The 13938-nt window shown below is 46.2% G+C and overlaps 1 protein-coding gene across 1 annotated transcript in view; it reads right to left on the bottom strand.

The window, feature by feature from the left end:
* The window catches only part of SCARB2 (scavenger receptor class B member 2), a 77552-nt gene extending 65556 nt beyond the window's left edge, over positions 1 to 11996 (bottom strand). Inside the window, exon 1 of the mRNA XM_045473700.1 lies at positions 11111 to 11996. Coding sequence (XP_045329656.1) covers positions 11111 to 11227 — 117 coding nt within the window. The 5' untranslated portion in view covers positions 11228 to 11996. The remainder of the gene's footprint in view (positions 1 to 11110) is intronic.
* Positions 11997 to 13938: the final 1942 nt, after the last annotated feature.

The following is a 13938-nucleotide window of genomic DNA, read 5'->3' as shown; positions in this document are numbered from 1 at the left end:
TCCTTGTTGTTGTTTTAGCTCAACAGAGTGCTACTTAATAATTATACACAACTTCAGCATCCACATCACCATCTACACAGTCTAAACTCACCCAGAGAAAATGCAGGCCAACATGGGCAACCTGGCCTAACAACATGTGAATGATTCTCACTAGACTCCAGATTGATAAAACTCCCCAAATAGCAAAATACCAGTTTGCTGGTTTGCTTTGTTTTTTTAAAATTTCTCCCTGAGGGGCGCCTAGGTGGCTCAGTTGGTTAAGCATCTGACTTTCTCAGTCAGTTAAACATCCGACTTCGGTTCAGGTCATGATCTCACAGTTTCGTGAGCCCCATGACAGGCTCTGCGCTGACAGCTCAGAGCATGGAGCCTACTTTAAGATTCTGTGTTTCCCACATCTCTCTGCCTCTCCCCCTCTCATGCTCTGTCTCTGTCTGTCTCTCAAAACTAAATAAAAATGTTAAAAAAAATTTATAAAAATTCCTGTTAAATTAAACACACCCAATCCAGACTCTCCTAGTAATGTAAGTCATTCCCATTACTTCCTTTTCTTATTCTCTGTTGAGGTAAAAGGAATAAGCCTACCATTAGCATTCTACCCTAATTCTCTGACCTTATTTTAACTCAGGAACAAATGCATTGACTTTTTTTTATGTCACTGCTGATGAACTCATTTTGCTTTAATTGCAATCGTAATAATTCACCTAATGAGATCTGACAGTTGACATTCAAATGTTAGTTCATGTGGAAGCTCCTACTCTATAAATGACAGACAGGACAGCAGGGTGGGGTAGCCTTCCTGAAAAGCTCCTGCTACCAAACACCCACTGGAGGACTCTTTAAATGCTTCCACATAATAACAAATGTGAAACCAATGTTGAGAACTGCCAGCCCAAAGAGAGAGAAAGCAGCCACCAGATGGAAACTTAATCAAAATGACCAGGTGAGGGGCACCTGGGTGGCTCAGTCAGTTAAGCATCTGACTCTTGGTTTTGGCTCAGGTCACGATCTCGCAGCTTTGTGAGTTCGAGCCCCGCATCAGGCTCCGTGCTGGCTCTGTGGAGACTGCTTGGGATTCTCTGTCTCTCTGTCTCTCTGCCGCTCCCCCAATTTGTGCTCTGTCTCTAAATAAATAAATAAATAAATAAATAAATAAATAAATACTTAAAAAAAAAAAAGGACCAGGCATTGGGAGAAATAGATGTGTATGCAGAGGGTGTGGTTGAAGGAGTGACTGAGAAAGAGGATTTTAGACGTGAATACATAAGAAGTGTGGCCCATGAAAACAATGCCGGGTTCTGTGTGTAACTTGTGGAGCCCCTCTTATTATTTTACAGCCTGTTTGGTTGCAACTGTATCTCTCAAAGTCAATATAAGTGATGCGTTCATCATCTACTTCTATCTCTGCCTCCTCTCCCTTCCATTACTGTTGATTATCAGAAGTACAGTGTTAAAAGCAACTACTCTTAAAGTGGGGCTTGCAAGTGTGATCTCACCATTATAACAATGGTATTCTGCCTCTCTTTCTCTACAGAGTGTGAAACTCAGTGCTGAAGGGGCCAGGTGGGTGTGGTGAGTGAGGTGATGCGAGTTTGCACACTAGTGTGCATGGCAGACCCTAGCGATGATACTCATTTCTCCATAGATATATGCCCGCTTTCATTTTTGCCAAACACATGACCCTCTGGGGCTCTTTCATTTTCCTTCGTTTACCTTCGTTTACCTTCCTTTCCCTCGTTTACCTTCGTTTACCTTCCTCTTTTGGTAATGAGGTTCAGATACAAACAGGTATTTTTCTCTACTCTAAGAGAGACAACAGGGCAGGCACGATGACAAAGGGCACCTTCCCTGTGCCTCGGAGTTAGGGAGCCAACAGGAATGAGAAGGACCATGGGAATCAGGAGGGAGGTCCCCTCTGAAGGGCAGCCCCATTCTGCTCAGACTGTGAACACAGACTAGCACGCACAGCATCCACATGTTTCAAGAGAGGCTGGAAACTTGAGTTCTTGGGTGAAGTTTCTAGATTTTAAAGGTATAGTGAGGCAATCAATGACCACTGGTCTACAGAGCGTAACGAAAGCGTGAAGCTGAAGAACAACACGAGCAATAATATGCAAAGGAAATCATCCCCGAAGATGTAAGTTTTCGTCTATTCGTCCTTCCACTCATCCGAGTAATATTTACCGAACGTGTATTTTGTGTGACGGTGCACTTGGTGGTAGGGACGATGGCACAAAGCTAAAACTGGCAGGGCCCCCACCTTCGAAAATCCCTGGCAGGGCTGAGGCTGGAGGGGAATTATGCAATAATTCAATTATGGAGATGCTGATGGTCTAGTCTAGTCTGATTAGCACACAGGGAAAGCAGGGGATTCACTGAACCTGCATCTCTGATGACCCAAACTACCATCTTTAACCATGGACTTGTGTGGAGACCAAAGGAACATGTGTATAACACACTAGACAAAATCCTGGTGGTTTGAAGACATTAATAGCATAGTTTCCAAACTGTTCTTACAGAAACAACAGGGATATGAAGTTATTTTTAAAGTTATTCTAAAAATTGTCATAGTTAATTAAATGAAAACTAGATCAGCAGCTCTCAGAGTGTGGCCTGAGGGCCCCTGGGGGTCCCCAAGACCCTCTGAGGGGGTCCACAGGGTTAAAAACTATTTTCCTAATAATCTTAAGACATTAGTTGCCCTTTTCATGCTCATTCCCTCATGAGTGTAGAGTGCAGTTTTCTAGAGGTCACCAGACATGTAATGATGTCATTGCTCTCTGACAGCTAATACGTGTTTGTGTATTCTTGTGCTTTAAAAATTTACCCGTTTTAATTTCTAATATTGTAAATATTGATAGATATAACTCACACAAATGTAAGTTCTTTAGGGTCTTCAGTTTAAGAATGTAAAGGGGCCTGAGCCCAAAAAATTTGAATTAGATTATAAATTCTGTAAGTGTAGGGACTGTGTCTACTTTATTACTGTATCCACAGCTCCCAGCACATTGCCTCGCAAATGGTCCACACTCGGTAAATATTTGCTAAATAAATGAATGACTGCCAAAGTATATATGTAAATATTTTTAGATATAGACTGCAAAAACCAAAAGTAGCCTTATTTTCCTCAGTTGCTTTTGACTAGTTACCAGTTTTGATGAAAAATGGTCCCCTCATTTAGTATACCATGTATAAATAGTATATACATATCTTGAAGATACAGGCCATAAATGCCTAGTCACTTGGCCAACATCCTATGTTTTCATTAATGCTCTTACAATCCCACCTGCTGATTCTTCCCCAGGAAACAAGCAAATGTCTGGCAGAACAGATGGCCCCTTTGCTGTGGCCTGACAGAATGAAATCTTGAACTTTATTAAGCAAGAAAGCAAAAACGGTTCTCACAAACAACAACCTTCCCCTCCCCCCATCTTTCCTTTAATGTAAACTTGAAGAATAATAGTAATCACTAGTAGTAATATCCTCAACTAGAATTATCATCTCTCTTATATGTCAACTTTACTAGATGAAATTAAAAATAAATAGAGTGGGAACAGAAGCATCTCATTTTTGTAAAGTATATCTGTTAGTATGTGTGCACAAATAAAAACATGGAATAATTAACAATATGTTAACAGTAGTTATCTTTGTTTTATTAATTTTTGTTGCATCTGGCTTTTTATAATGGCATGTATTTCCTATCAGAAAAATAAACAAAAATAAAGAATGAAATACAGAGGTTAAAAAAAAAAAAAAGGAAATGCCATCTGGAGGAGTGAAGATGTGGGCTGCCATAACCACCATCCAAACCAGTCACAGGCTTGATGGTTAGCTTTTTATTTTTTAGTTTTTTTAATGTTTATTTATTTTTGAGACAGAGGGTGAGTGAGAGAGAGACAGAGTATGAGCAGGGGAGGGATGAGAGAGAGGGAGACAGAGAATCTGAAGCAGGCTCCAGGCTCTGAGCTGTCAGCACAGAGCCTAACGTGGGGCTTGAACCCACGAACTGTGAGATCATGACCTGAGCTGAAGTCAGAGGCTTAACTGACTGAGCCACCCAGATGACCCTTCATAGTCTGCTTTTTTTTTTTAATTTTTTTTTTTAATGTTTTTATTTATTTTTGAGACAGAGAGAGACAGAGCATGAACGGGGGAGGGTCAGAGAGAGAGGGAGACACAGAATCTCGGAAACAGGCTCCAGGCTCTGAGCCATCAGCCCAGAGCCCGACGCCGGGCTCGAACTCACGGACCGCGAGATCGTGACCTGGCTGAAGTCGGACGCTTAACCGACTGTGCCACCCAGGCGCCCCCATAGTCTGCTTTTCAACTTGGGTGCCAGGCCTAAGGAGTCTGATTCAGCAGGGCTGGTAGCATCTGTATTTTTTATTTTGACTTTATTTATTTAAATGTTTATTTATCTATCTTGAGAGAGAAAGAGAGCACGTGTGCAGGCAAATGAACAGTGGAGGGGCAGAGAGAGAGGGAGAGAGAGAATCCCAAGCAGGTTCCTCGCTGTCAGCACAGAGCCCACACAGGGTTTGATCTCAGTTACTTGTGAGATCATGACCTGAGCCAAAATCAAGTCAGACGCTTAACTAACTGAGCCACCCACATGCCCTGCATCTGTATTTTTTAAACTCCATAAGTGATTTTGATGTCATTCCTAGAGTCTAGGGACCACAATGACAACTACTGGTTTACTCCATTGTCTTAGCCATTAATAATGAATGCATTCGTGGCCACCATGAATTAGTAAGATGTTGAAAGAAACATAATATGATTTTGATATCACAAGATCATGTTTCTAAAAGCCAAGGAGGGGCTGGATAATTTTGCTTAAGAGTTAAAGAATCTCGTGAGGATACTACTGCTTCTGTTTAAGGATCTATGATTTCTGCTCATGCTGAGCCAATCACATTACTCTGTCACAAATCTGGAAGGGAGAAACCAAGAGATAAACCATGTCCATGGGAGGCCAGCAGCTGGAGTGTCACATGGGGTTGGGGCTGAGGAAGCACTGGATGAGTAAACAGTCCGGGCCCAACAAGTAAACAGAGGAAACTATTCGGTAGGGCAACAAGAGGAACAGTGGTGTGCCTGGGTCCTGCTAACTTTCCAGTTTCTACTGTACTCTTAGGAGGCCTTACTGTCCTGTGGTTCTCACCCTTAGACTTCCAGGAGCTTCCTCTTCCAGCTTTACCAAAAAAAAAAAAAAAAAAAAAAAAAAAATTACCCTTCTGCAGCCAGCTTGAGTTGGCCTTAGCTCCTTGCTCCTCTTTATTGCTAAGAAGTGGAGGAGAATGTGGTATGTGAGGATAGAACTTATTATCCAAACCAAGGATCTTTTATTTTTTTAATGTTTATTTATTTTTGAGAGAAAGAGACAGACAGAGAGAGACACAGAAAGAGAACATTAGTGGAGGAGGGGCATAAAGGGAGAGAGAGAATCCCAAGCTGACTCCACACTGCCAGTGCAGAGCTTGATGTGGGGCTCGAACTCACAAACCATGAGATCATAACCTGAGTCAAAATCAAAAGTTGGACACTTAACTGACTGAGCCACCCAGGTATCCCAAACCAAGGATCTTTTAAACTGTAATTTTTTTAAATGTTTACTTTTGAGAGATAGAATGTGAGCAGAGGAGGGGCAGAGAGAGAGGAAGACAGAGAATCTGAAGCAGGCTCCAGGCTCCACACTGTCAGCACAGAGCCAGATGCGGGGCTCAAACCCACGAACCCTGAGATTATGACCTGAGCCAAAGTCAGACGCTTAACTGACTGAGCCACCCAGGTGCTCCAAACCAAGGATCTTTTAAGAGAAAGAGGGTGCCAGTAATTATGCCAGGACAACAGGTGTAGATAAATCAGGACTGTTGCAGGCAACAGAGTATATGCTCATCCTTGGGGTGGGAAAAGTGATTTAGGAGACCCAGCTTGCATGCCTAACCCTACCCCTTCCCCTCCATCCAACCTCTGATAAGTCAGTTATTTACATTTCTAGTGGCACATAAATATAAAGGCAGTTTGATACCCACCATCATATTTAAAAACTGACATAGGCTTGGGGCCGCCCAAGTGACTCAGTCAGTTGAGCGTCTGACTCTTCATATTGGCTCAGGTCGTGATCTGGTTCGTCAGTTCGAGCCATCATCGGGCTCTGCATTGGATGTGAGAAGCCTGCTTGGGGTTCTCTCTCTCCCCCTTTCTCTGCCCCTCCCCTGCTCACGCTCTCCCTCCCTCTCTATTTCTCTGTCCTTCTCTCTCTGTTCCTTCTCTGCTTTCTCTCGAGCACTCGCTTGCTCTCCCCCTCTCGCTAAATATTTTTTTTTAAAAAAACTGGCACAGTCTCAGGTTCCTTGACTGTAAAATAACAGATTAAGTGGTGCTTAAGGTTTTTTCTTATTCTAAGGTCCTAAGTCGTCATAACCCTGAAAACAGGCAATTCAGGAGATGCAAGAAAGATCCTTTTAAGATTGGATACAGTTGATTGTCTTTACATACACATACGTGAAGATGTTTAACTAATTCAACTGTAAAAAAGAAGACCCCCACATATTCACCTTTAATGTTATTTGGTTAATTTAGTGGTGATCGTATCTCATTTTTTGAGGCATCAGCAGAACGGCTCCCAAGTTACATGGCTCCTAAAAGAGGCTAGCTGATGTCGCTTGCCCAGAGCCTCAGGTCCCAGCCAAGGATAAGTATATTTGTCCTGTTCATCTCATCCCTGACACCGAATGCTTTCACCCTTCCTTGGCCTGGGCACAGGAAGGAAAACCTGTGAGCCGTCTCTTTTCTTCTCACTGGTTCCCTTGCCAGCCCATTTCTTCTTCACCAGCCCTGACTCTGGCTGGCACTGCAGCCCCATTTCTGGGAGGCGTTCAAACTGTCCATGCGTCTAAGGGCAAGCTTAATATTCTGAGCTGCAATGTTGCTCTTAAACAAAGCTCACATGCCTGAGGCACAGAATCTCAGAAGTCTGGAGCTAGAAGGAACCTTCTCTCGACATAAGCTTCAGTTCACAGATGAGAAAACGATAGTTGAAAACAGTCACAAATGTTACCATCTGGGCCCTCCGCAAGGTGCTTTTTTCCAGCAATCCTTTTACTTCACTCCTGGCGACAACTCTAAGGCAGGTGTTATTTCAAAATGAGAAACCCAAGGTTTTTTGAGGGGTTCAATATTCGCTACTGGGCTTCCTCAACTTCACCCAAGTATTTCATAATGACAGAAACAAAGAATGTTAACCAAGTTCTGCTGATTCCTAGAACACTGCTCTTTCAACTACAATGATCCAATGTGAGGCAACAGGCATTTGTTGTGTACCTACCGGTGTGTGCTGAGTGCCAGGACAATTAGGGGGGTCATCAAAGGAGACAGAACGTAAAAATCTGCCCTCCCGGGTTCCAAGGAGGTAAAAGAGGTTAAATTGTTTCTGCAAAGCTCTGTCTTCAGGAAGTCAAAACGCTCGAGAGAGAAGGCCTGGTTAGTGCTCAGAATATCCTCTAAGAAGTGGGTGTGAGCAGACAACGAGGGAGACATTACTGTGCCTGTTTTGCAATTGAGAAAACTGAAGCAGAAAGAATTATAGGGCTTGCTCAATACAAGGCGGTAACCAGCGAGGCCAAGAATGGAGCCAGGGGCACCTGGGTGGTTCAGTCGGTTGAGCATCCAACTCTTGATTTTGGCCCAGGTCATGAATTCAGGTGTCATGGGATTGAGTCCTGCGTCCATGAGTCCATGCTCATGGAGCCTGGTTAGGATTCTCTCTCTCTTTCCCTTTGCTCCTCTCCCCCGGATCGTTCTCTCTCTCTCTCACTCTCTCTCAAAACAAAAACAAAAACAAAAACAAAAAATAAACAAAGAATGGAATCAAATTGTCTTGGTTCCTTCCACTCCATTCACCGGCCAAAATTTAAATCTCCCTTTAATCTTAAAATCTCCCTGCAAATTATTCTAATAGGGATTATGTTACTTTGCTTCTCACAATTAGCCAAACCTATTCATTTGAATTTCTCCCCTTTCCTGTCTTCTTTTTTGATATAGACCAGTCAGGGCATGGAAAACCTTCAGATGAAAAAAAAAAAACAAAAAACAAAACAAAACAAAAAAAAAACGAAAAAAAACAAACTGGGAGTATCAGACTAGATTACATTATATTAAGGTTAAGTTAACTATATTAAGGTCAAGAATCATTCCATAATGATACTAATGGAAAGAATGACAGCAGCCGTAACTGATCACCTATCCTCTGCCTGATACTGTCCCGGGTGCTTTACACAGATGACCTCCCTCAGTCTCACAACAGCACACACAGAGGCAGGGTTTGTGGGAAGCTTATACAGTGTGAGGAGACCCTTCCTAAGAAAAAAGAAAATTTTGGATACAGAATTAGGTGGAGGCTGTTGGAAGGGCCTGTGCACGTGAGGGCCTCAAGCATAAGCTTTGTGTGCTTCATGGTAAATGCACCACTGTGCCTAAGATAGCTAACATCCTTACTTTCCCAAGAAATGAAATTGAGGCTCATGGTACTTCAGTAACTTGCCCAGAATCAAAAAGCTTGCAAATAGTAAGGTCAGGATTTGAATACAGGATGTCTGACTTCAAATCGCATATATTTTTCCTTTGCTCATGTGGGTTCTAACAAAAATAAAAGGGACTTACAAAGCACTAAAGATATGCCATGAAAATTACCCATTTTCCCTAATAATTCCTACAACCTCACTATTTTTGTGAGTTGTTTATATCCTCATTTACAGATGGGGAAACCCAGAATCAGGAAGCCTAGTCCAAGGTCATGCAGCTAGAGCATGGTGGACCAGGACTGATGTCTAGGGGTGTAGACCGCAGAGTCCTTACTCTGTCCCACTATCCCAGGCCACCACACTGCAGGTGACCGGGGAGAACAGAATGGTAATGATGGTCATGCATGCCCTCTGGCCGACTTGGCAACATTCCTGTCCACTGGAACTAGCCCTGTCATTTAATTGTATATGCCACCTTGCACGGTGTTCTTTAACGGGGTTGGGCAATTCTGAAAATCCACTTCCCCTGTACTATGATTTATTAGTCTGATCAGAGTCCATTCCTCACAGAGAAAACTAGATAAAAAAGCCAATCACCAAGTATCAGTGCAAACTCAAGGCCCAGGCAAGCTGCCGTACAGCCACCTCCCTACCTGTCCATGAAATGGAGACCCACAAAGCATCTGAGGGCTGGTAACATCTGAGGCACCAGGGAGACAGCTCCTCTCATAGGGCTCTTCTGAAACAGCCTTTTAAAGCCACACAAGAAGATTCACATAGGGACTGTAATTGCATTGCTTAACTCTGGTCATCCAGGCAAGGGTTTATATCCCTAAACAATCTTGCCATGGATTTGCAGGTGGCCAAGAGCAGAAAAGATGCTGTTTAGTTTTCTTTCTTCATGGGTACTCAGGGAAAACAGTGGTCTTTGAGAAGCTCAGACAGTGGGTTTCATCTTCCCTTAATAATGTGAACTTAGGGGCGCCTGAGTGGCTCGTTGGTTAAGTGTCTGACTCTTAATTTCGGCTCAGGTCATGATCTCACGGTTCATGGGATCAAGCCCTATGTGGGGCTCTGCACTGAGAGCATAGACCCTACTTGGGATTCTCTCTCTTCCTCTCTCTCTGCCCCTCCCTCTCTCTCTCTCTCTCATTCTGAAAATAAATAAGTAAACTTTAATAAAAAATGTGAACTTAATGTTTCCTTAACATAAACTTTAAAATTAAATTATGCTTTACCATGACTTTTTTTTTTTTTTTTAATTTACCTTTAACTGCCAGATTTCAGGTAACTGGTGGCTTTTCATGACCTCTATTAAAGGAACATGTCTGGGGGCACCTGGGTGGCTCGGTCGGTTAAGCGGCCGACTTCGGCTCAGGTCATGATCTCATGGTCCGTGAGTTCGAGGCCCGCATGGGGCTCTGTGCTGACAGCTCAGAGCCTGGAGCCTGTTTCAGATTGTGTGTCTCCCTCTCTCTCTCTCTGCCCCTCCCCTGTCTCTCTCTGTCTCAAAAATAAATAAATATTAAAAAAAAATTAAAAAAAAATAAAGGAACATGTCTGTTGCCACCTGGATGACACAACTTGACTGGGAGTTCAGTGATCAAACTGTTTTTTTTTTTTTTTAATCCATCCAGCAGCAAGTGAAAACCAGTGGCAGAAATTAAACTTGTGGTTATCGGTGCTAACAAGAAAGGCTGCTCCAATTATTATTTTTTTTTTTTTAAGGAAAAAGTGATCCCAGTAACTCTCTCTTGTTCCTCTTTCCACATAGATTGGTGGATGTGTGTGAAAGGGCAGAAGGAATGAGCACTGGTAAAGTCAAATGACCCACACGTCTTCTTAAATGATCAGCTCTCCAGGCCACTCATCTAGGCTAAAAGACAGGTTCAGATTCTTGCGAGAACCTCAATGCATCCTTGCCTGAAGTTTATGGTAATTTAAGAACAAGAATCCAAAGTGAGACAAAGCAACACAGAGGATGGGTACAAGATACCACATGCTTAGTTGGAAGGTACCCTGCGGAGACTCTGATGGACTGAAATGTTACCCAGTCCAGAGGCCTGACGTCTCTGCTGACTGCCCTGCCCAGTCCAGGAAGGCAAGAACACAATAGACCGCACACCCGCTTCTCATTCACAGCCCTACACCACTTCAAAGGCCACAGCAAGCAGCCAAGAAACCTGCCTGGGCTGTGGTGTTTTTCATTTAGTTTTGTTTTTTCATGAAGTGGGTGGGAAATATGTTTGGGCCGAGCTGAGACTGGGACGTAGAGAGGGCGTGGAGGGGTATGCAAATGATAGAATGTAAGTGAAAGCTTAAAAAAAAAAAAGTCTAGACCCATAATTTTATCCTATTATTCCTCCCCATCCTTCTTGAACCCTTACCTACCAACCTCGAGAAGACAAATACGAAAGGAGGGCTCTGGTCAGGAGGGTCTGCCGGGGTGCCGATGTTCTTTGCAGGAGGTACAGCAGTCGGAGGGTGGGCTGGAAGTGTCCCCCGCCCAACACGGGAGCGCGCGCGCGAACACACACACACACACACACACACACACACACACACACACACCTTGCCAGCCTCACCTTCTCGATGGTCTGGTCCACGGCCTTCTGGAAAACCCGAGCCACCAGCAGTGTGACGCTGGTCACCAGCAGGAGCAGGGACAGCGTCCCGACCGTGTAGAAGCAGCACCTGCCCATTTTGCGCGCCGCTCCCGGGCCGGGCCTCGCGGGCCGGCGACTCGACAGGAAGGAGGGAGGGGCCGCGGCTGCAGCGGCCTGAACACCCGCGACCCCGAGGTGCCCGCGGTCCCGGCTCTGCGCGCGGCTCCCGGCTCCGCGGCTGGGCTCCGGCTCCCGCGCGCCTGCCTGGCGGCCCGGGGAGGGGACGACCCGCTTCGGTTTCGGTTTCCCTCGCTCGGGCAGTCGGGCGCCGGCCCCGCTTAGTCAGGAGCGAGAGAGGGAGCGCGCAGGGCGGTGACGCTCGCCGGCCCGGTTCGCCGCAGCCCCGGGAGGCGACGGCCAGCAGCTGCGCGGGGAAACGGGCGGGGCGGAGGCTGAGCCCGCAGTCATGTGCCCCGCGGCGGCCGCCGCGATTCGGCCCGAGCGAGCCGCGCGCGTCCCGGGCGGCCCCCCGGCGCTGCGGCTCACGGACCGCGGCCGAGCCCAGATTCGCCCCCGCCTCCCCGACGCAGGCCCGCCCGGGTCACTCCGGAAATTCGCCTGGACTCCCACGGCCATTCACACAGCCGCTTCGCACGAGTGAACTGCGGACCTACCAAGTGCCAAGCACTGGGGATACGGGGTGGATACCACATTGCCCCTGCTCTAGACAGGCTCACCAGTTAGCAGGACACTGTTACAGCAGTTCATGCACAATGTTACAAGTGCTCTTCCGAGGTGCATGCTGAGATCTGTGCCCGCAAGCGTGTTCTGCCCCCCGGGAGCGGGGGGGGGCACCTAGGACCCCACAATTGAAATGGATCTTGGGGAATGTGGAAGGGGTGTGTGCAAGGGTGTGAGAGGTATTTCAAGGAGAGGAAAAAAGTGTGCTAAGACATTGGGGGTGAAAGCAAGATTGAAGGAGGAAAGAAAAATTCCTTTTGAGTCTAGGTTCAGGTGTGCAGAGTGCAGGGTGGGAGGTGTTGAGGTCCCTTAGGGTCAGACTCTGAAAGGCTCTTTGTGTCCCCTAGAAGAGTTGGGACTTTATCCCTCAGCTGTGAGACGCTACAGTAAGAAGCCTCAAGCAAGTGGCCGTGACACTGTTCCTATTTGCTTTGCTCACCATTATGTCCCAGGCACACAGGCTAAAGCCTGCACACAGCAGGGACTCAATATTAGTTGAATGAATGTCAACTATATGCCAGCCTTTGGTTAGGTGCTTACAGACACCCATTATTTAAACTCACAGCAACCTTGTGACCAGGTGGCTGTTTGTCCCATTCCCCAACACTCCCCCCCCCCGACCCCCCGCCGCCAAAGCAGGGCTACACATTGCCACTCTGCAAGAAACTGAGAAGGGAACATAGCCAGAGAGCTGGACCCAGGATACAGGTGTGACCTATGTAGAGAGGCAAGGAAGGAAGGTTGAGTGGAAGGAAGCTTCTTATACTGCAGTGCAGCTCTAACAGAGTTCTGCAAGGCTGTAGGGGGTCCTCAAGCTAAACTGGCCTGTCCCAGGAGTCCAGCATCTCCCAGGAATAGACCTCTTGCACTTAGTCATGGGATAGGAGCAGCCCCAGGAAAATGGCCTCTGCACCATGCTGGGGATGAATATCAGAGGACGGATGTCAAATCTCAGCCTCTGGGACAGATCTGTGGGTCACTTACGTTCTGCACTGGAAGATCTGACAAGTACGTTTTCTTGGTCACTATTGTATTATTATTCCCATCTGATACACAAGGACACCATGGCTCTGAAAGGTAAGTAACCTAACAAGCTCAGCCGGTTGCTGAATGGTGGAGCCTGTCTAGACAAGAATGCACACCTGGTAGCCTCCAAAGCTCCTGCCTTTTCTACCCTGTGCATTGCTGCCTCCCAGCTGCCATCAATGAGAATCTGCAGACAGGGAGTTCACTGGGGAGACTTTGTTAAGGACTTGGTGAGATGATTAAAAATGATGGCAAATTCTTGGACATTCCAGCTATGAGGTGGGGTCTTCACCTTTTACCTTTGAATTTGGGCCAAATTTAGTGATTGGTTAAACCAATGGAATATGGTAGAAATCACATATCCTGGAACTTCTGAAACCAGATGAAAAAGGCCTTGTAATTTCTTTCTGCCTGGGCATCTGGAAATTTTGGAGCCCTGAGCCACCATTAGGTCTAGCTATCCTGAGAACTCCATGCTGGAGAGAACACAGGAGAGACCGCAGGGAGATGGCCTGAGCCTGCAGGAAGAGAGATGCCCAGCCAGCCCCCTGTGGTACCCAGCCATTTGAGTCATGGGCCCTAGACATATGGAGCACAGTGGCCCCTGCCTTGCCCTGCCTGAAATGCAAAATAAAGGATTGTTGCTGTCTTAATCCACTAAGGTTTAGCCTCATGTGTTACTCAGGTTTAGATAACTGGAACAGACCTAAACCTGGGGCATTGACAGTGACAATGGTGCCCAATCCCAGCTCTACCCAGCTGCAGCTACCAAAGGTCTTTAAGCAGCAGCCCCCAAGAACCAGGCCTGGGGGTGGGGTGGGGTCTGGAATGAGAAACTCTTTCAAGCCTTGGTGCCTGGTGGTCCCCAGTCTTCATGTGCCCACGATCAGCAGCATTTGCCTACCCCCAGACCTGCCGTGGGAATGCTCTGTCACGTCCCCCCTCTGCTCCAAATCCCAGCTATCTACCTTAGCTCTCCCTGTGCCCTAGTTTGCTTCGGGGACCATGCTAGCCCACTCACCCTTGCTCGTCCCCTTCCT

The sequence above is a fragment of the Leopardus geoffroyi genome, chromosome B1 (genome assembly GCF_018350155.1).
Source record: "Leopardus geoffroyi isolate Oge1 chromosome B1, O.geoffroyi_Oge1_pat1.0, whole genome shotgun sequence".
In the NCBI taxonomy this organism is placed as follows: Eukaryota; Metazoa; Chordata; class Mammalia; order Carnivora; family Felidae; genus Leopardus; species Leopardus geoffroyi.
This window is presented reverse-complemented; position numbering and strand designations above follow the sequence as displayed.